Raw genomic sequence first — 21,852 nt, 5'->3', positions numbered from 1 at the left:
GGTAGCGCGGTATGACGGCGAGGCATTGTGCTGTGGAGCGCAGATGTCTTTGAGGCACATAGAAGTTGAAACGCCTCCTAAGATAGGGGGGCCCAGCTATATATAAGGCACCATGGGCAAGAGTGAGGGCCTTAAACAGAACACGCTGCCCCACCGGGAGCCAATGCAAATCCCGGAGATTTTGCGTTGTACTAGACCTGCCAGAAATGCCCAACAGCACTCTCGCTGCCGTATTCTGAATGGTCTGTAGCTTTTTCAGCTGATAACCGGGAAGACCAATATATAACGCATTGGCATAATCGATGCGCGACAGGATGATGGCACGAGTCACCATTTCTTTCCCTGGTCTGGGCAGTAATGGCAGAAATTTCCTGAGTAGCTTCAATGTGCCGAAGCATACTCCGGCCAGCTTTTTTTATCTGTCAGGAAAATCTGAGGTCCTCACTGAACCAGACCCCCAGATTCTTCACTGGGCTCCCCGTTGAGTTAGGCATAGGGTAACCCGCAGGCGTAAGGTCCTCCCTGAAGTGCGGAGGGAAGGACCCATAAAGGAGTACCTCAGACTTGTCCTCATTGCATTTAAGCTGAGCCTCTGCAAGCCATTTAAAAACTGCTGCAAGACAGTTTTTGGCTGAGTCACGGGACAGATCTTTTTCCTTCTACGTAAAGAGGAGCTGGGTATCTTCAGCGTAAGCTATGATCTTAGCACCCAGCTCCTCCGCCAGATAGATTAGCGGTGTGATATAAACGTTGAAGAGAAGGGGGCTCAAAGTAGACCCTTGAGGCACTCCCGTGGTCACTTTTCTTGGTGCTGAAGAAAACGGAGGCAGCCACACGTTGGGGGTGCTCAGAGTTAGTCTGCCACCAATCCTACAGTTTATGTTATCCAAGCGCACAGGTCCTGTATGGGTAATATAGGACCTACTCGACAAGAGAAATGCAATACTTTGTAAATACAGTACATAGACTTGAAAGGGCTTTTTAGTAAAATTACAGGTAAGTTACTTTTGAGATTACTTTTCTTACTTAGAGTGGTATACCTCGATACTACTCTTGGACATTTCCTGTAAACAGGTAAGTAAAATCGTTTTTGTTAGTGCAGATTTATATAATTTCTATAGGTTTTCAAACTCCACACTTAGAACCTTTTCACAGAAAAACAGTCAATGTTATCCTATGGAGGAAAATAGTGTTATCGGTTTTGAGGTAAGTATTGGGTAGTGGGAGTTGAGGTTTTGGGGGTAGGCTCAGGGGTCCCCCAGGGTAAAGGATGCACTCTAGTTACACCCTCAGCAGCACTAGGACGGTCGGGTGCAGAGTGCTGAGGCCCAATGTTATCCAATGCGGGATAGGGGGCCTCCGGTTGGTGGCTGCTGGCAAGCAGTCCACTTGGTTGTGGGAGCAAAGCTCCTGTACTTTAGCTCGGGGCAAGTGGGAAAACAAAGTAGCACCAAAGGTGCACCCTCAGCGGCACTAGGGCGGCCGGGTGCAGGGTGCTGTTTCAACATCAGGCGCCCTGTTGTTTTCAATGGGGAACCTACGGTTTGCACAGGCACTGCAGACTTGGGGACGAAAGTCTCCTGGGTGCGACCACCACTTCGAGAGGTAAGTTGGGAAGTTAGGGGTTGGTTAGGTACCGTCGTCATGGGAGACAAAGTCTTTGGGGTTGAAGGCAGGCAGGTCCTCTGGGGTTTTAGAGGTTGCTGGCTGCAGGACACACCAGGATTTTGCAGTAGCAGGTTCGAGGTGGAGACAGGCCAGTAGGGCTGGGGCCAAGTCAGTGGGCGTCTTATTCTTGTTAGCTGCTGCACGGTTGTTTGGTCCTTCTTCTTCTTCTCCTTGTAGTTTCTTCTTGTCTGAGGAAGCAAGGCTCAGGGGTGGCCCTAAATACTAGATTTAGGGGCATTATGGGTAGGTAAAAGGCAGGGACCAATGGGTCCCTTCAATGGGGTGGGTACACCCCCTATTATGCCACCCTCCTGTGGGAGGAGGGCATGAGCCTGTCCCTGGTTCGCTGTGTCCCCCCTATCTGCAAGATGGCGGGGACTGAGAGTTGTGCTTCACCGCGCATCCCAGAGGGGTGGTGTTGGCAGAGGTGGGCACACCTCTCTTCCTCACTTGTTTGGTTCTCCTGCCCAAAGTGGGGGTCAGAACCAGTGTGGACCAGTTGCTGAAAGCAGCAAGTGGCCTGGGGAAGCTCACAAAGGCGACAAGCCTTTGAAGCTTCCCCTTTGTGAACCCTGCCCATCCTGGGGGAGGAGGCTTGGCACCTCGTCGCAGGATGTGCATTGTTTCAGGCCCCAGAAAGCAGCAGGCTTTCGACCCAGGGGTCCATAAACCTGTCTGGTGGTGGCAGCTGTAGACAGCCACTCAGCCTGGCATCATTGTGGATTTAATGTGCTGAGAAGTTTGATACCAAACTTCTCAGTTTTCAGTGTAGCCATTATGGTGCTGTGGAGTTTATAATGACAAACTCCCAGTACCATATACTCGTAATGGCAGCACTGCACTTACAATGTCTAAGAATGGACTTAGACACTGTAGGGGTACAGTGCTCATGCACCTGTACCATCCCCACTGGTATAGGGCACCCACCCAGAGGAGTGACTGATCTATGCCAGGGCACACAGGGATGTGTTCCAAGTCGACTATTCACTTTGTTCTGCACCAAAACATGCAGCCTGCAAAGGCAGTGTGAGCGTGTGTAAAGGTGCAGGGCCTCTAAGGATGGCACAATAAGTGCTGCAGCCCTTAGGGGTCTTCCCTGGTCACAGTGCCCTAGATACCTGTTGTACCATTGACCATCAAGTCAAAGTGCATCAGTAGTCTGGCAAAAAGTGTGTGTGGGGGGTTATTGCAACAGAACCCCACTTTCCTACACTTCTGATCCAGTCGTACCCCATGGATCCGATGCAAAGATTATCACCACCAATTGAAAGACGCCTGGTATGGGGATCTGGTGGAATCCAGTGAGTTAGACACCTCACCTCACACTGGCTTGGTCTCCCCATGTCCTGTGGATACATAGTAGTAACTATTTCTTCACTGGATCTTCATTTGTATTCAGAACCACGTATTCCTAAATTTGATTAATTATCATTTGAAAGAAACCAAATTGGTATAGCTATGGTATAAGGCATACTTTAAAGAATGTTTTGAGAAATGAAAAGATGCACTTCAAATGACATTGAGACATTGGACAATTGATACGTTTGTGAGCTTTTGTAGAGAGACGCAACTGCTCTGTTAGGGATACTTATGCTACTATTTCAGCTGTTGTGTGTTTTGTTTTGTGCTCTTTATGGTGTTAATACCCGTAGCCCAAAGGTAGAACAGCATATATGTGTTAAAGTTGCTATGTATCTTTCTAGTCTTCTAAAAGCTGATAGATTTATAGTACACAAATATCAAAACCACATTCCAAAATAAAATGTCAGTCTTTGCCTTTCATAGTGTCTTGGTCTTTTTGATCTCGATTATTGTCATGAATTTTAACCTATATTACAATCTGCTTTGGAAGGGTGTCAGGTCTGTGTCATTAGTCAGTTAATGAATTATGTGTGTAGGTTATGTTGCTCTCCACTCAGGCTTAGAAATGAATATGCGTTCATTAAAAGACACAGGTCACAATGTAATAATTTCAACAACAGTTTTTGGTCAGTGGATGAATTCACACCAGGTTCTTCTAACAATGCACTAAAATAAGAGCAACTTTTTACAAAGAACAATCACCACTTGTATTTCTTGCTGAATTAAGGTGCTTTAATGTCATGTGTCCTTTAACAGGATCATTGGTGCATCTCAGTGTACTCTATGGTTAAACAAAGAATGCTTGTCCAACTTTAGAGGAACATGGTGATGGATAGCCTATGGTATTATAATTGATTAGATTATGTACAAAGATTAAACATCTGCAGTAACAATCTAATTTGATCCAAAGTGACAAGCATAATTTGCTAACCCTTATGACTGGCTACACCCCTAATCCACTTACTTCTAATAAAAATGTGTTGTTGTATTGTTATTGTGGTTCTGTGGTACTAGAAACCCCAATGAAAGTAATGATAAGTATATATTGGTTAGATCTTAGTGCTTGGAGCATCTTTTGCTTTGTCCCTCAGTGTATTTTCGAGACTGTGGTCACTACAGGTAGTCTGACATTTGATTTATTACTTTGTCGTTTTTAATTCCTCAGGAAGTGTATTAAAGATAGGATATAACTATTATTGGATAGCCTGGTTGAGGAGGTCAGTTTGCTGACTGAACTTGCTCTGCACCATATTTTATCAGATCCTCACTTCTTCTAATTCCCCCCTGAAGATAATCCTGGTGCTGGCCTTTGTGATATCCTGTCTTGACACTTGTTACAGCATCCTGACTAATCTCTGGAAGAACCTACTACAAAAAGTTTAGAGACTTCAAAATTAAGTGCCAAAGCACAGTTACTTCCTGAGCTGCAGCTAACACATCTCCTCAATCCTCTGATCACTCTATTGGTTTCCTATGATACAAAGATCATACGCCAACAGTTTGTGTGTTGTACTCACGTGCAATCGCTGTCATTCTGTAGGTTATCTGATGACATTTTTGCTGTCCCTTCATCCATCGTGTTGTGTGAGTTATTCCTTTGCTAACCAGCTACTCAGATACCTAATTGAAAAGATTTGAAGGCAGAGCTCTTTATGTTCAGGGCCCCTTTTAAGGAACTCAGCACCTGATGCCCCACCTTACATTGAAGATGGAACAAGGCTTCCTCAAGTTGAAATGAGGCCTAAAAATGCACCTCTTGCACTAATCATATGGCTTCAGCTTTGCAGACTTCAGCCAGCATGCTCTTCAATTCCATCTACTTGTCTTTGACAACATTCTGCATTAAGACTCCTACGACTGAATTAAATTATATACCTTCCTTCAAGGCTTTCCCATCGTTTTAATGTTGGATTGTGCACCCTCCTACACCTCTTTATTATAAACCTCTGTGTTCTGTTTCCTATACCCCAGTGCTCCGAGACGAATAATCCTAGCTTGTAGCGCTCTGCATAAACAACCCATATCTAAATAAAGTAATTGAATGCTTACTTTTTTTGGGAGATGTTGGTTCACTTTGAGTTGGTGGAAGAGCAGATTTTAGGATTATAGTACTGAACACTCCCTTTTGCCATATAGATAGAGCGCTATGTTTTTTATTTTTTGTAAATTTGCTTTCTATACCTCGTTATTATGGCGTTAACTTAATGCACTAACAAGGTTGCAAACAACGTAGAGCTTTTGCTGTGAGCGCTGTATCATCAAGGAACAACAACCAACAGTGATATTGCCTTTGCAAGCAAAGTGGTAACACCGGCAATTAAAACACTACGCCATGTTGCACATGTCATTTCTGTCTGACATTCAGATGTTTTGGGTATAGCGTTATTTTCCCCTTGTGAACTACTTTAGTAGCAGACTGTAACGCCCAGTTTATTTGCCTCCAATGTAATGATTTCTCTTTACACCTCTTTTCACTCCAGATCCGTAAAGCACAAGACTTTCCTCTTGAACCCCTTATGTACTCCGTGAGCCCTCATCAGCAGAAACTGGAGGAGTCTCCCCCACGTGAGAGGAACAGAAGTCTAGAGAAGAAGAACAGACGAGAACCACCACCAGCAGATTCCCCTCCAAAACTAAACTCTCCTAAACCTATTCCCCATCGTTCTCCTACTCCTCCTCTGTCCCCACTATCACCTGTGCAGGCTCTCCCACGGATAAGTGTAAGTTGTTGAGATAGGTAATGTTTTTCATCACCATCTCTGAAATTTCTTAGACTGTGTCAAGAGGGAAGAGAGAAGGTGCAGATGCTGCACGTAAAAATTATTGAATGGAAAAGTAGCAGGCAACTAAAACAGAACTGTAACACTGTTTTCTGTGTGTCTGGCAAACCTATGTCCAGTGTGTGCTGTCCTAAACGTCCATTCACTCATCAAATAATTTACAGGCCTCTCTTTTGCTGCATGGTATGGTCGTAACTTCATTAATTAATAATTGTCTCTTCAGAAAATCACTTTTTTATTTTGTAGTCAGAAAGCTGCATTCCCAAAAAACCCACAGCAACCAAACTAACCTCAGTGGACAGACCTTATTTATTGTGATTAGGGCTCCCGGTTTTATGGTATTTATTTTTCTGCCATTTCTGTCTGTATTTATCCATATTTATTTTTTGCTAATTTTATCTGTATTTATCCATATTTATTTTGGGTTTTGCAGAAACTATAAGCTAAAATTAGCATATTTCCACATTTATTTAACCAATAAATATGCACTCATGCTTGAAGGTCTGCCAGGTTTCAGTGCTGTGAGCACCTTCAGAAGATAAATCGGTGTACTTATATGGAAAAATGCAAATTTCACTATCAACCTTGTGCATATCTACTGCTGTTAAAGCCTCATTACAAAAATTCCTTTCTGTTTTTAACCCGATTATCTATCAATCCACACATCTATTGGCCTGACAGTCATGGCAGACAGTATTTAGAATTATTAAAAAAGCACCCAATTTCCATTTTTATCCACACTTAAAAATAAATACAGACAAGAAAATGAATGTTTTCTGTCTGTATTTATGTGTAAAAATCAGTAAAAACGGAAAATAGGGAGCCTTATTCGTGATTAATCATTCATGCGAAGTAAAGGGATATCCAAGCGGTACACTATATTGTCTGCATGAGATAAACTAAAACCTCTTGGATGTTAAAGAAGTCTAATGTTGACTTCAGTGGTCTTTATTAACCATTATTCCACTTGCTCTGTAGGTTGATGCTTTACCATATGACGAGAGGCCTCTTCCAGCCCATCGTAAACAGCCAGGAGAGATGCCTTACTATGATGCTGAACCCAATGATGAAGATATTAACGACACCCCTAGAAGTGGCATCACTGGGGAACCAGAGCCCTTAACCGAGAAAGCCTTAAGAGAGGCCACCTTTGCCATTGAAGTATTTGGGGAAGCTTTGGTAAATACTTGAATAAGCATATTCCTTTATACTTAGATGTGTAATAAAACAGTAGTTTTTGAACTGGTATGGGAGATACAGACCGTAAGATTACTTCCAATAAAACTGTGTTTTTGTTTAGATTCTGAGTCATTATAATCACCATTATTATCGCCAGAGCTTATGTCCTCAGAAGCGGATTTAAAGTAGATTTAATGTGGGCTTCTGTATGCAATGCAGTGCTTCTATCTGTCTGACACATCAATAATGACTTTAGATGATGTAGCACCGTATTGCTGTGAAATGTTTTTTTTCCTATACTGGCCAAGGACACACCAAGTGATATAAGGCCGGGTAGGAGGACGGATCCTCGCTTTAGGTTAGATGTATAAAGCTTGTTTGAGATTGCAAACAGCACAATTCACAGTTGGGCTGTTTGCGAATGCAAAAATGCTTTTTTAAATGTACAAACACCAAATTGCGATTAGGTCTACACTTGTTTCGTCATATATTACCACCAGTTTCACTGGAAACCATAGAGAAGTACTTACTCTCTTGAAAACGAATAATTTTTTGATCACCTGTATTTCTTTCCTATTCAGCACTGTGGTCCTATTTAAATCTGGGAACACAAACTAGTATCCGCCAAGCAGACACCAGGTTTCTTGGCAGACCCTCTGGCTTGAAGGTCCCACTGGTTCCTATTAGCCACTTCCACTACAGCATTTCTATTTTCTTGTGTCTCTTCTGTGCCTTTTCACCCAGCGTTGTTCATCAATACAGTTGGAATGTGATCCTTCTAGCTGCTTTTGTAGAAACCACTTTATTGAGCCTTGCAAATCCACTTTTTCAGCAAAGCTGGTTGTTTTTCAAAGACCTACGTGGGCAATACATATGCTTAACAATCAGCCCCAAGATGGTCATTGATTGGCGCTCGTGTCAATCTAATTTGCTTCCGATACTATGGATTTTCTTTCTCCCTAGCTTGGATCATAGCTTCTTTACCTTCCTTTTGATTGGTTGAGTTGTATCCCTCTACTGCGCCACATCAGGGAACTACTTTTTTCTTTTTCTTACAGCACTCCATTCATGTACATGGAATTTCTGTTGTTAAAATGCCCCACAGCTTGTCTGTAGCTACTCCATCCCCACCCCTTCACTGTTGCACCCCCTCCACTTCTCATTATTTTGTACTTTATTCCTTTAAAAAAAAAAAGATTTATCCTGATTGGTCCAGCAGCTCCTTTAAAAACAAAAAAGTTTTTAAGAAGCTCTTTGGTTCCTCATGATTCATGTGCCTGCATGTGGTGACTCAAACTAGAGTATGCTTCATGGCTCTATGGTTGAATCTTGTATTTCCTTAGAGATGAGCTTGGCAGTGGAATGTAACATGGCTTTGAACAGAGCCAATGTTGATGTTGAAATTCCTGCGAGCATGGCATTGCCTGCTTCAGTTCTAGAGATGATAAAGGTGTGGACTGCTAATCTTAGCTGTTCACAGGAGAGAAGATATTTGATTTTCTTAAGCTGGTGAAGGTGAAATTTGGCAGATTGTGCCATTTTGTTTACTCGTGCTGACAAAGACAGTGTGCATACCAGCTTAAAACCAAGAGATTTGACCATGTTGCTCTGAGCTGGGTTGAACCCTGATAAGACATTTCAGTGTGTAGAGAAGGATTTGCAGGAGATTAGGAGGACTTTAGTTTTTGACGGGTTCAGTTTCAGAAGGTGTGAGACCATCCATCCCTGAACTATATCAGTGACTTTTAGTAGGGTGTGTAAGTTACATGGACCACACGTCCTTCTAGGCCCTCCAACTCTCCCTCCATGGCTTGAATACCAGTCTCTATTTTGTTAGAGTTCTTCAAGGAAACTGTTGATCGATCTCAAAGGGTTTTCTTTCTTTTGAGAGGTCAGTATCACCTTGACGGGATCCAGTATCACTTTTGCTGCCCAGATCCTTTGCTGTAGATAAAACCTTCCCTCTTCCTCCTCTTGTCAGCCATTTCCCATTCAAGGCCTCGCATGAATTCAAAATGTTGCTAATCCAGCCATCTCTCTGGTCCACCTCCTGGGGCGCAGCTTAAGGGAGGGCGTGCGGGGAATTACAATGTCCTTCAATAGCACTCGCCTAGGCATAGCCTCTACCCTTTGATCTGGAGCTCGCCTTTAACCAAGCTGGTATTTATAGTACAAGGGAAACACTAAGGATTCCTAGAACCCTCTGATATTGGTAATATTTCAAAGCACAGTGGTCCCTATGATAACAGTAGTATTGTGAGATAAACAGACATTATATATTGAGACAAGTTTTAATAATAAAATTAGAACATATGTAGGGACAGATCAAATCTACATGGAATTTTAGTGGGGTGAGATCAGTCTAACCCAGCTGGTGGCATTAGCGGACCAGATGTTCTAGAAGACCCGACTGGTGGACTGTATCCACAGCTTTTTGGAATACCTCGCCTCTCTGCAGCCTCTCCCAGTTCTGCTTGTTAGGAGACTGTGTCCTGAAAAGCTGCTGCTGCCCACTGCCAATTTTCCCCCTCCATCCCTAGATTGCTTACTGAATCCAGTGATACTCTCAAGCTCCACTGACCTAGTAGGAGAGGTCCATAACTGCTGCAACCACCTTCTTCTGCCCAAAAGCCATTGCGATTACACCCTGGATCGAGTGAATGGGAGTACTCATCATGTGCTAAAAAGAGACCTTGTGGGAAAATCCCAAGAACATCACCACATTGGATGTTAAGGTCTCAAGCCTTGGTCCTTAATAAGGATGTCCCTAATTGCTGCCCAATCAGAAGATGGAGCAGAGCTCTTGTTTCCTCATTTTTATCATCTCATTAATTTCTCTCCTGTGCTGTATTGTACATTTCTCAAATAGTCTGGAATAGTATTGGGTGTCATTTAACTTTCATTAGGCTACCCTATATATTTCAGCTGACCAAATCTTAATATCCCTCATTTATCTTAGGGCTCCATTACTCTAGGTTTATCTTGATACAAGTTATCTATTGCTTCATAATGTGCATTAAACAGATTATTGCGTTGTGCGGATTACTTGCATATGGTGCTGTAATGAGCGAACATATCCACGCACTGTTTCCAGACTGCATTCTTAAGGCATTTGGTATCATCACCTTATGTTTTCGGACTGTGAGAAAGTGAAATGATAATTGGGACAAGTTGGTGTCCAAGACAAGTGATAAAGTCATTATCCTATTGGGTCAAGTCACATCTTTCAATAATTGAAAACAGAGCTCAAACCCTCGTAGCTATGGTACAGAGCAGATAGGCTTAACATAATGAGAAAGTGCAAAGCATTTAGAAGAACAAAAACAGAGAGTTGAAACCATAACACAACAAAAATCCTACTCCACGAATCTTAGATATGATTCTTTTTCAAATTAAGTTAACACAGCACTAATAAGTGCACATCGGCAATGGTCATTGTAGACCAGGCCCTATGTGCGATTTGAGTCCCACCACGACAGAGCGCAGGTCAGATACACCAAGTAGCTTGGCCCGCCAAAGCCTGGAAGTAGGGAAGTTTGAATAAGTTTCTATGTCCTAGTCTGAAAAGAGACTTTGTTGTTTTTCTGAGAAAAAGCTCTTTTCCACTTTGGACAAACCTGAACTCCAACTGTCAGTTGGATACTTTTCATAGTCTGTCCGCTTATACTTCTGGACTGCCAGAGCAAACGTTTTCAAAAAGTTTCCAAACTTTATTTTGTGCCCAAACTACAACAGGTGTGCCCCTGTGAAGACAGGCCCCTAGGGCCTCAGAGAGAACACATAGAAACTCACAGGGTGTCTTGCTTAGGACAACAGCAAATTCTACTCCGGATCCAACTGTCACTGGTGAGCTGGGATTCTTTATTGGAATAATCCTCTTTAGATGTATGTTCCTAGAGCCAACCATGCGATCAGCCAAATGACCCTTGGAGATCTTTCTGCCCTTGGATTTCAAGTGGAAGTGGGAACAACTTCCTCAGGTCCTTCTCACAGTGCAGCAGATATCAAGTGCAACACGTTCAGTCCGCTTGGTATCCTTTAACAAGTATAGCGGTAGTCTGAGGAAGACTGGATGAGGGACGGGCTTGGTTTCCTTCACCTGACTATGGGTGGGGGACACCCAAAGACAATCCTAGTTCCTCTCTGACAAAAAGAGTAAATGTTCCCAGGCCCTGATCTACCTACGTTGGCAGTAGTTCCTGTTTACTTTACAAATGTCTTCAGCCATATTAAGTTTGGGCCCTAAGACTAGAGGTGTGAGTGGAAGTGTGCTATAGTAATCTTAGTGTCCTCTCATATCGAACACTAAAATCCAGTTTGAGGGTAAAGTACACACAACCAACCTAGAGACAGATCTCTGGTATAACAAAATCAGGCAATCCGATAAGATACATAAGAATTACCCAAGCATCCCGTTTGTTCCCTTTAAACTCTGCAAAACGTTTACATGTGCTTCAGGTAGATCAGCCATGCAGGATTTGACACTTTGCTCTCAACAGGAGGGGTACAGACAGCCCCCTTCATATTCAGTTGAGCTCAGAGGAGTCATCTCTGCCCATTGGTCAGGACATTTGTGTGATTCTGCCAGGATTTTCACTCCTCTTCCTGGGCTGAGCACAGGCTGGGAGTTGACAGAGGCTAATACTAATTAGCCATCTAACAGTTCTTATTTGTAATGGGTAACTCCCTAAAAGTTATTTTTCCTTAATCTTTATTTACAATCCAACTTCACCATTAAATTGGATTTTTAATAACTATTAAAAATTGCGGGTTCATTATTTTTTACCTAGTCCTATTCCTGTGATACAGTATTTTATCTGTATTCTGGTTTTCTACATAGGACAGCTAGGCCAACCACAGTGAAAATAGCTTTTAAGACCATGTCTCTTTAGGGACATTGTAAATACCATGCATACGACGCACCCTGCCTTGTGGGCTACAAGGCTTACATAAGGGTGTCTGACTAATGTTTTAAAGGGAGGTTTTTATCTGTTAAAAATGGCTATTTTAACGTGTCACGCTGCAGGTTTCACACTGCAGCAGTCAGGATACAATAGTAGGCCTGAAGCCATGTTTTCTTTTGTGACTCTAGGGGATGGCACAATAAGCGCTGCAGTCCACATGGGTGCAGTTTCTACACAATGTACTATGACCTTATTACGGGACTTAAATGCACCAATCAGTGATTAGCCACCTTTCTGGGGTCCGAGCACATGCAATGAACAACAGGGCCCCAGAGTGTAAAGTGTAAAAGCCAAAAACAAAATTCAGCAAAATATCATGGTGACCGCGGCAAAAATTGTATTTTCTTATACAGACAAAATGAAGAATTGCATTTCAATTCACCGACAGGTGAATCGGCATTAATACCCCATTCTGCAAGATCAAAAGTTTTATCATAATAATATTTGGTTCTGTTTGATTAGAAGTCTGACAGACAAGTGTGTCCAGTATTTTAATGTGAGATGGTTAGGGGTTCATTTGAGTGAAGGGATTAGCAAAAGATGGAAACTCGGTAAATTATTGGCATAACCTTGAAATTCTTAATTGAAAAACATTAAACCAACAATTATTGAAACAAATCTTGCTGTGTGTGAGATATCTTGTGCTGAAGAATTTGCTTTATAAATGTGAACACGTCATTGCAAGTTCTTTTGCTTTAATTCAACATATGCGTTTTCTTTCAGAAACCGAAAGAAGGATGAGGATTTTTTTTTATAAAATATAGTCAAGTGCTGTGCAGCCTTAGTAGTGTAAAATATGTCATCCAATAAAATACAGTCCTCACTCAAAACCACCTAACGTACTTAATTCAAACGTACAATGCTATCCAGCTATAAATTTAGAGGTTTTGGGGGGTGAGTTCTTCAGTTCTAAGAAACTGAGGGCACCATTATAAAAGCAAATAGAACAGGGATTGTCACATGCCTGGTGAAATAGAATGTGGAGGAAACCGAAATGGGACTTTTTGAGATACACAACTTAGCATAAGAAATAGGATTTTACTGTTCAAAATTTTGAATGATGGGACTTGATTGCTACAAGGGAAGCAGAACCTGTTTGTAAAACTTTTAATTGTGCATCAGCATCCCTCTCTTAGACTCCAGAGCAACTCTTGAGACTAAAACAGCCAGCCTAAAACTCCAGTTTCACGTTTCTGGTGACACTGCTGGTCCCAACTCAGCTGCTGGTAATAACTTCAGTTGTAGCCGATGAATCTGGGATACCAAGGATGGAAGAGTCAACTATGGATAATCCTCCTCACAAAAAGGGAGCCAGACACTGAACCTAGGCACCCTTGTCCACTAGGAGCTACACCAAATCATGCTATCGTGGCCAAGACTTTGAAAGCACTGTTCTTTGAGACCCTTGTGCCAATGTAGGAGATGGAGGATGTATTTCACTTGGTGGCACAAAGCGCTCTTATTGCAAAGCTGGCCCTTACAAAGGAGCCTCAGATTCTCAAGGAAGCGCTGGAAGTGAAAAAGAAATTCTGAGACTGTAGATCACATTAATTGGGCAACAAATTACAGAAACCCAGGGGACAGTCCAGAGTTTGTGTCTAGGAATCTCCTAATGCTGTCACTGACAGTGATTGTGGATTCCATGAATAGTATAGTGATGCCCTCGTACATAAAAAAGTAGGCCAATTGTCAGTACTCCTATTGAAAGCGGGTGCATAATTCTTTGGACGTCTGTGTCAGTGCCATCTTGGCCGGCTAAGGGGGTTCACTTGGCATAGGTTCAAAGGCTGTACCTCCTATACCCAGGAGGATTGCATGCTCAACCTAGCAAAGAGGCTGTAAAACAAAATCTGGTGATATCCAAGATGACTGACGCAAAGCCTATGACTATGAATTCTAGCCTAGGCATGTGTCCGCAGTTGTGGCTAAAGACCTTAAACCTGAATTCTGAGGTCTAGGAAATGGTAATTGACCTCCCCTTTGGTTGGAAGACTACGCTTGATCTCTTGAGTAACGAGGCCCTCCAACAGTACAAAATGGGCACAGTCCAGTTCAAACTGCAAGGTGCCTTTGTTATCATAAAACATAGACCTCTGGTCTTTCATGGTTCTGTAATCAGCAAAAAGCAACCAGCCAGAAATTCCAGGGAATTTGTTGTGGACCAGTTGGCATCCTCAGGACCATTTTACCAGGCCCAATGGACTTTTGTGCAGTGGAGACTTTGTCTGCTGCACTCAATAGAACTAAAGGGACAGGTCGGGGTGCTAGGTGGCACACAAGCGGAATGAGTGAGGCTCCCACAGCCTGGTCTGAAAATCCGTCATTTATCCTGCTCCACTCACGGTAAAACACTTGAAAAAGAGTGAGGAAAGACCCTATTATATTCAGGATCTCAGCGGTGTGCAGCAACAGGCAGCTCGTGACATTGGACGCCTGATAACAGCAGCCGAGTTAGCCGACCGGGGACAGTGACTGCCGCTTTGGAGCTGTGGAGTGGCAGTATGTGAGTGGTGTGGTCCCCACGAGGCGGAGAGGCCGGAGAACACCAGCGGTGCAGACAATGGAGCGCGTCTTTGGCTAAACTGTACGTCCTCCGAGGCTGCTGAACTACCATATGCAGACACGGGCGAGTAAGGTAGGCAGAATGAAAGTTTAAGTTGGAGTGGCGGGAGAAGAGAACAGCACACCGGTGCACTGAGTTGCCGTAGCGGCCTTCGGAGGGGCCCACAGTGCGAACGGTCGCAGGGAGACGCGGTCCCGTTTATGCTTGTGCGCAGAGGGGAGCCACGCATGTGCACAGAGAAGGTGTTTCTTGAGGCACCCTTGCACTCGGACATAGCGGAGAATGGTGGAGCCGCTATAGTGCAAGTTTGTTATGCTGGACACTTGCAGGCGGGGAGCGCATTCCGAGTAACTGCCTCATAAACGGTGAGGGTCTTGAATCACGGATAGAAGTGCAGTCACTGTTTGGATCTCAGTTGAATCCCGCAGCTGCTCCCCCCAAGACTGAAGGCGAGGTCGCAGAGGGAGTCCTTTGTGCGACAGAGGGAACGTACTGCGATAAGGTGCAAAGGGAAGGAATTTGCTCTTTGTGTACAAGGCTGGAGGGGGCGCGCAGGAGATCTTCATGAATGCAGGAGTCATTGGTCAGTAGAAGACCGCGACTACGCACGCTTGTATCCTGGGTGCCGGATACGCAGGAAGGTGAACGGCGAGTGTTGTTACCACTGCGCAAAGGAGAAGCTGGGCAACTCGCCACAATCAAACGTTGCGGAGCGGTGATTGTACGTAGTGAATATAATGGACACTGCACTTAAGCCATGATGCCATCTGTACCTCTACAGGATTGAGTGCAGAAGGTCTCCACAAACAGGGGCGCTGGCACAATAGAGAGTTTTGCCGACTGACAGGAAAAAGATCATATGCTGTTCACACTGAGATAGGCAACATAGTGTGTCAAGAAGCCCGCTGCAAATTATAGACCAACACTGGTGCACGACTCCAGCCTAGTAAGGGGTGATCGTCGGCAGCATAAACCAGAGCCAAGATGGGGAACACAGATACTCGTCAACCAAGGTTGACGTTCAACACCAAAAAAAAACGCAAAGCAGCAACAAGTGGATGTAGACACATGAGCGGAATCCTCGCAGCCAGAGCAAGAGCCCACGACAGGGGAAGAACTGAAAACACTCCTGCTGGAGGTGCGGCAGGGTTTTGCGGTCATCGCAGTTAAAATGGACACGTTGACAACACGTATGGACGCAATAGCTCGGACACTTGAGGGTTCACGAGACACGATTAAAAGAAGCTGAGCAACGTATCTCTACTGTTGAATACACCACAGATCATGTGCAAAAGACGACGGCGCAGCTTGATAAGTTGCTTAAAGTCATAGCAGCTAAAAATTAGGACATAGAGGCACGTAGTTGTAGAAACAACATACGCGTTTTGGGAATACCAGAGAGTACCAACACGGGTCGGTTGGAAGAGTATATTGAGAAGCTCTTGAAAGCTGTGGTGGGCACGGAATTGCTTTCCCCTCATTTTATCGTGTAACGAGCTCATCGATCCCTTGGGCCGCGGCCACCTCCTGGAAGCTGCCCCAAGCCCATCATCCCCCGCCTGTTAAGTTACAGGGACAGGGATGTTGCATTGCGAGTCGCCAGGGAGAAAAAACAATTGAATTACGAGGGAATATCTTTTACTATGTACCCGGATTTCACACAACATTCACAGGAGGAGCGACGTCGATTTCTGGCGGTGAAACAAAAATTACGACAGGCTGGGATCGACTACGCCTTTTTGTACCCGGCTCGTCTCAGAGTTACCCATCAGAGAACACAAACGTTCTACACCAAGCCCCAGCAGCTGGAAGATTTTCTAAAGCAACTTCGCAGGCAGAAAAGACCGGCGTCACAGCCGGAGGGCTCACTCCGATCTCCTTCAACAGAAATGGACTAAACGCCACTGTGGATGATGATTGATAGGAACATTGATCTGCACTGAGGCGTGTAGGGATACCTGCATTCGGTGCGCAGTACACAAGAATGGGACAAAAAGCATTGTAAAAAAGGAGTGAGATCTGATCAGGGTAGGACGCCGAGTGAGGTGTATCAAATGATGTCGCAGCCGCCACCCTCAAACTATCCAGGGGCAAGCGGAGAAGGCGGCTTTACCTGGACTGACTAGAGGTATTCGTGAGCCACCCAGATGCTTTACCCCACCGGAGAATAGCCCATTACAGTTTTTCATGTTCATAGGTTTTTATGTATCTACTTCTCGAGTTTGAAAAGAGAAGAAGTTGGTCTAACAGTTAGACATGAGAAGCTAATGGGTGTTGGGGAGGGTTGTCTAATTCTGGCATGATTGGGATGCTTCAGTGGGTGGGAGTTTCAAAAGTACAGTGATATGTGGGCACAGGATGTTTCATGCATGAGAAGTTTCCAGAGTATGCACATTCCGGAGCGTGTAAGCTCGCAGAACACAACTCAGTTGGGGGTGAAAATATATAATGGCACAGGAGGATAGAAATATGCTAAGAGTACTGTCTTGGAATGTCAGGGGCCTTGGTGATTCGAGGAAACGGAGACAAGTACTAGCTTATGTAGATAGGCAACAGATACATGTGGCATTGTTACAAGAAACCCATCTCGATCCGAGGGCCCGAAATCACTTTGCGACTAAATAGGCAGGATGTCGCTTATTCTCGTCATATTCCTCCTGTGCCCGTAGAACAGCAATACTCTTCAAAAAACATGTTCGGTTTGAGCAAGCAGGGGTGATAGGAGATTCAAAAGGCAGATTGTATGGGGGATATTGGGCAGGGATTCTGTCACAATTGTAAACTGTTATGGCCCTAACACAGATAGCCTGGCATTCTTCACTAACCTGTGGAGTAAAATACTGACAGTTGGCTTCACCCACATAATATGGGGTTGGGGATTTTAATGTCGCCCTGCAACCTCACCAGGACAGGTCGAATGCAGCTACACACCACTACACTAATGCACAGGAGGCACTGCAGGGCATAATTGAGGAAGGTGGACTGATCGATCGCTGGAGACACATGCACCCACAAGTACGGGAGGGCACGCATTTTACATCGCACTTAGGGACTTGGGCAAGGATTGATTATTGCTTGCTTTTGAGGGGGTTGGGGCCTGATATGCGCAATGTAATACACTTGGCTAGAACTTTCTCAGACCATTGCCCGGTAAAGGTGTCACTCACCCTGCCAGGATATGATAGCCCTAGGCGTACGGCTTTACTAAACGCGGTCTTCCACGCGGAATTGGGGGAGGAGATTCAGGATTTCTTTACTAGGAATAAGGGATCAGTTGACAGTGTAGAGGTGATATGTGAGGCGTTTAAAGTGACACTAAGGGGATTTTGCCTTTCAAAGAGCTTTGGAGTGCTACAGGACATACGACGCACGTTACAGCGCCTAGAGCGAGAATTAAGGGGGTTAGAGAGCCAGATGGGGAGGGGACAAGTACATAGCACATTTCGCGAAAAACTAACAGAATATGAAGAAGCGGCGCAATGAGAGTCGAAATTTCGGGGGCGCTACTGGGTAGCCCGTAGATATGGGGAAGGCATTGGCAGAAATAACAAGGCGTCCTCGCTTTGCTGCACACATACTGGAGATATAAGACCCTGGTGATACTACAACGGGATTCATTAGATATATTGGATACGTTTAGCGCTCACTATTGTGCACTATACACATCTCAGAGACATGGATCGCTTGATTTGGATGACTTTATGGGAGAGGTTGCGCTTGGCTGGCTCAGCGATACGCAGCGGGAATTCCTATGTCATCCGTTTGAATTAGACAAAATTAGGGAAGCAATAATGCAGTTAAAAAAACGGGAAAGCACCTGGGTCGGACGGTTTGCCGGGTGAATTTTATAAAAGCTATATTGGTATCATGGCGCCAGTACTAAAAGAGGTGTATGAAGAGTCCCTAGAGGTAGGAATATTTCCCCCCTCGATGAGAGAAGCCATAGTTACATCTCTGCTGAAGCTGGGGAAGCCCCCTGAATCTTGCGACTCATATCGGCCATTGTCGCTGATGAATTGTGACACAAAGATATTAGCAAAAGTACTGGCTAACCGTTTGTCCCTTCTAATGAACAAGCTCATACTCCCAGATCAATCAGGGTTTGTACCAGGCATGGGGACGTCGCATAATCTCCGGACCCTGTTCTCGCTGATCCAGACAGTAGCACCCGAATTCCCACTTGCCGCGGTGTTCTTAGATGCCACCAAGGCGTTTGATTCAGTGGAATTGGATTCCTTATTTGGGGTTCTACAGAGGATGAGGTTCCCACGTTTGTACCTATCGTGGCTTAAATTATTGTATCACCAACCCACTGCTAGAATATTGATTAATGGTCCCCTATCCCGGCAGCTCACAATATCCAGAGGCACCTGTCAGGGGTGTCCGCTTTCCCCGCTTTTATTTGCCATTGCGGTGGAACCGTTGGCTTCCAGACTGAGACAGGTTCACCGAGATAAAGCATTCCGCTGCTGCCTAAGACAAATATTAATATCACTTTATGTGGAGGATATAACACTATATGTAAGAGATCCGCAAGATAATATAAATCCCCTATTGCGGGAATTCACACGATTTGGTAGACTTTCTGGTGTTGGTATTAACTGGGGAAAATCTCAGGTGTTTCCTCTTACGCCAGCAGTAGTTCCATTCCAACTCGATTTTCCACTAGAATGGTGCCATGCAGAATTAAGGTATCTTGGGGTGCAGATAACCAGTGACAGGGACGAAACTATAAGAGCGAATTACGCCACAGCCATCGCGCGATTAACTACTAACATCACACGTTGGATATCACTACCCCTCTCGCTGGCAGGCCGGGCATCCCTTATAAAATGATAATACTCCCGCAATTTTTTTATTTGTTTCTCAACATTCCCTACCATCCTGGGAGGCATTTCTTCAACACCTTGCGCTCCGAACTTATTAGACTGCTCTGGAGAGGGAAGCAACCACAACTTAAATGGTCAATATTAACCAGGCCATATGATCAGGGGGGCCTGGATATTCCTGATTTTGAGATATATTTCTTAAGTGCTCAGGCACATTACGCCTATTACTGGGTGTACCCCCCTCGCTATATGCCCCAAGTGGCGGTGGAGGACTGGCTTGCAGATCCAGTACCGCTGAATGGATTGATACATGGACCAGCGCGTACGCGAGCGGCACCACCTACCACAGTCACTGGCACGGTTGATGCCTGGCACCAGATAACGACACTCCTAGGTGTACCTTTTCTTTACTCCCCTAGACTGCCGCTGTCTCATCACCCTAGCCTCTCCCTTTTGCAGGAAAAGGGATTCCTTGACTTATGCAAACTGGTTCATATTAACACAGGGGGAGACTTATTTCATGACGGAACATTCCGCACACTTAAGCATTTTATGCAGGATATGAGGCGCACACCTCTGGATATATTTTTATATGTGAGGCTGCGGCAGGGAATGCGATCGATCCTCCCCGACTTCCCACGGGAACCGGAATGCCTTAGGCCCTTACATCAGATGTTGGGGTCCACAGATGGAAAGCATCTGGTGTCTGGTTTATACAACACAATACGCACGCACAGAATGGGAATTGTTAGCCCAGCCTGATTGCATTGGGAAGAGGAGATGGGACGGGATATCTCTGATGAACAGTGGCAATACTGTTGTCTCCAGACAGCGCAGATTTCGGCTAATAGTAAATTACGAGTGATACACTATAAATATTTACATCATTTATATTATACACCGATGAAGAAACTACAATTTAAATTAACTGATAATGACAGATGTGACAGATGTAAACAGCCAGGGGCGGGTTTCATGCATTTAGCTTGGGACTGTATGAGAATACAAGAGTACTGGGAGCAGCTGTTTGTAGCGTTGGAGAAAATGATGGACAGCGTGCTGGAAAGGGATCCATTTCTTGCGTTACTTGGATACACAGAACAGGTACCTAAAAAGTACAGGAAATCCGTTCCCGCAGCATCCGCCTCAAAGCCTTCCTAGTCCGAGCTTTGGGGCACACCCCACGCCGGTGGGCGGCAGGATTCACCATCACCTTCCCCACTGGCGTTCCGTTACCTCGGACAGGTGGGTGCTTTTAATCGTCCGAAGGGGCTACTCCCTCCCCATCGAGACTGCCTCTCCAGCCATGCCACCTCAGTTCCACAGCATGTCGGGGGACCATTTTGTGCTTCTCCAGCAGGAAGTCACTGCCCTCTTGGCCAAGGGGGCCATTGAGCGCGTTCCTGGGCCAGAAGTAGGGCATGGTTGTTATTCCCACTAGTTTCTGGTCCCCAAGAAGAAAAAAGGGGGCCTGCGTCCCATCTTCGCTCAGAAACGTCAACCACTTCCTCCGGAAGGAGAAGTTCAAGATGTTGACTCTAGCTCAGGTCTTGGCTGCCCCCGACCCTGGAGACTGGATGGTAGCGTCGGACGTGCAGGACGCTTATTTTCACCCCCCCCCACCATCCTGCCAGCTCACCGGCGTTACCTGCGGTTCACGGTGGGCCAAGAGCACTTTCAGTTTGCCGTGCTCCCCTTCGGCCTTACCAGTGCCCTTCGGGTGTTCACGAAGGTGATGGCGGTGGTCGCAACTCATCTGCGCAGATCTGGGGTTTCAGTCTTCCCCTATCTCGACGACTGGTTGTTGAAGGCGGGCTCGTCCCAGGCAGTTGTCTCCCACCTCCAGACTACAGCCGACCTCCTGCATTTGCTGGGGTTCTCCATCAACGTGCTGAAGTCGCACCTGAGTCCCTCTCAGAAGCTCCCCTTCATCGGAGCGGTTCTGGATTCGACGCAGTTTCGGGTTTATCCTCCCGAGCAGCGAGTCCAGGATATTCAGGCTATGATTCTGATCTTTCAACCTCTATCCCGGGTTTCAGTCAAGATGACCCTCCGGCTCCTGGGCCTCGTGGCCTCCTGCATCCTGCTAGTGCAACATGCCAGATGGCATATGCGGGCTCTGCAGTGGAACCTGAAGTTCCAGTGGGCACTGCACACGACTTGCAGTGGTGGCTCACGAATCGCGATTGGGTCCAGGGTAGATCCCTCTCCCTTCCCCAACCGGAGCACACAGTGGTGATGAATGCGACCCTCCTGGGATGGGGCGGCCACATGTGAGAGGCGGAGATCAGGGGCCTCTGGTCTCTGGCGTAGTCCCAGCTCCATATCAACCTTTTGGAGCTTCAGGCGATCCAACTTGCACTCTGTCCGGGGAAGTGTAGTGCAGGTGTTCATGAACAACACCACCGCCATGTGGTATTGCAACAAACAGGGTGGGTGGGGTTGTGGACCCTATGTCAGGAGGCTCTCCGCCTCTGGACATGGCTGGAACATCAAGGCATTACCTT

At 45.3% G+C, this 21,852-nt stretch overlaps 1 protein-coding gene across 2 annotated transcripts in view; it reads left to right on the top strand.

Annotated features, from left to right (window-relative positions):
* Window positions 1–21,852, top strand: part of CEP104 (centrosomal protein 104) — a 726,468-nt gene that overhangs the window by 250,519 nt on the left and 454,097 nt on the right. For both annotated transcript variants that reach the window (XM_085608861.1, XM_085608862.1), the window contains exons 9-10: window positions 5,511–5,750; window positions 6,789–6,989. In XM_085608861.1, coding sequence (XP_085464987.1) covers window positions 5,511–5,750; window positions 6,789–6,989 — 441 coding nt within the window. The remainder of the gene's footprint in view (window positions 1–5,510; window positions 5,751–6,788; window positions 6,990–21,852) is intronic.

The sequence above is a fragment of the Triturus cristatus genome, chromosome 1_2 (genome assembly GCF_964204655.1).
Source record: "Triturus cristatus chromosome 1_2, aTriCri1.1, whole genome shotgun sequence".
NCBI lineage: Eukaryota > Metazoa > Chordata > Amphibia > Caudata > Salamandridae > Triturus > Triturus cristatus.
The sequence above is the reverse complement of the archived record's forward strand: the minus strand, read 5'-3'. Positions and strand labels throughout refer to the sequence as shown.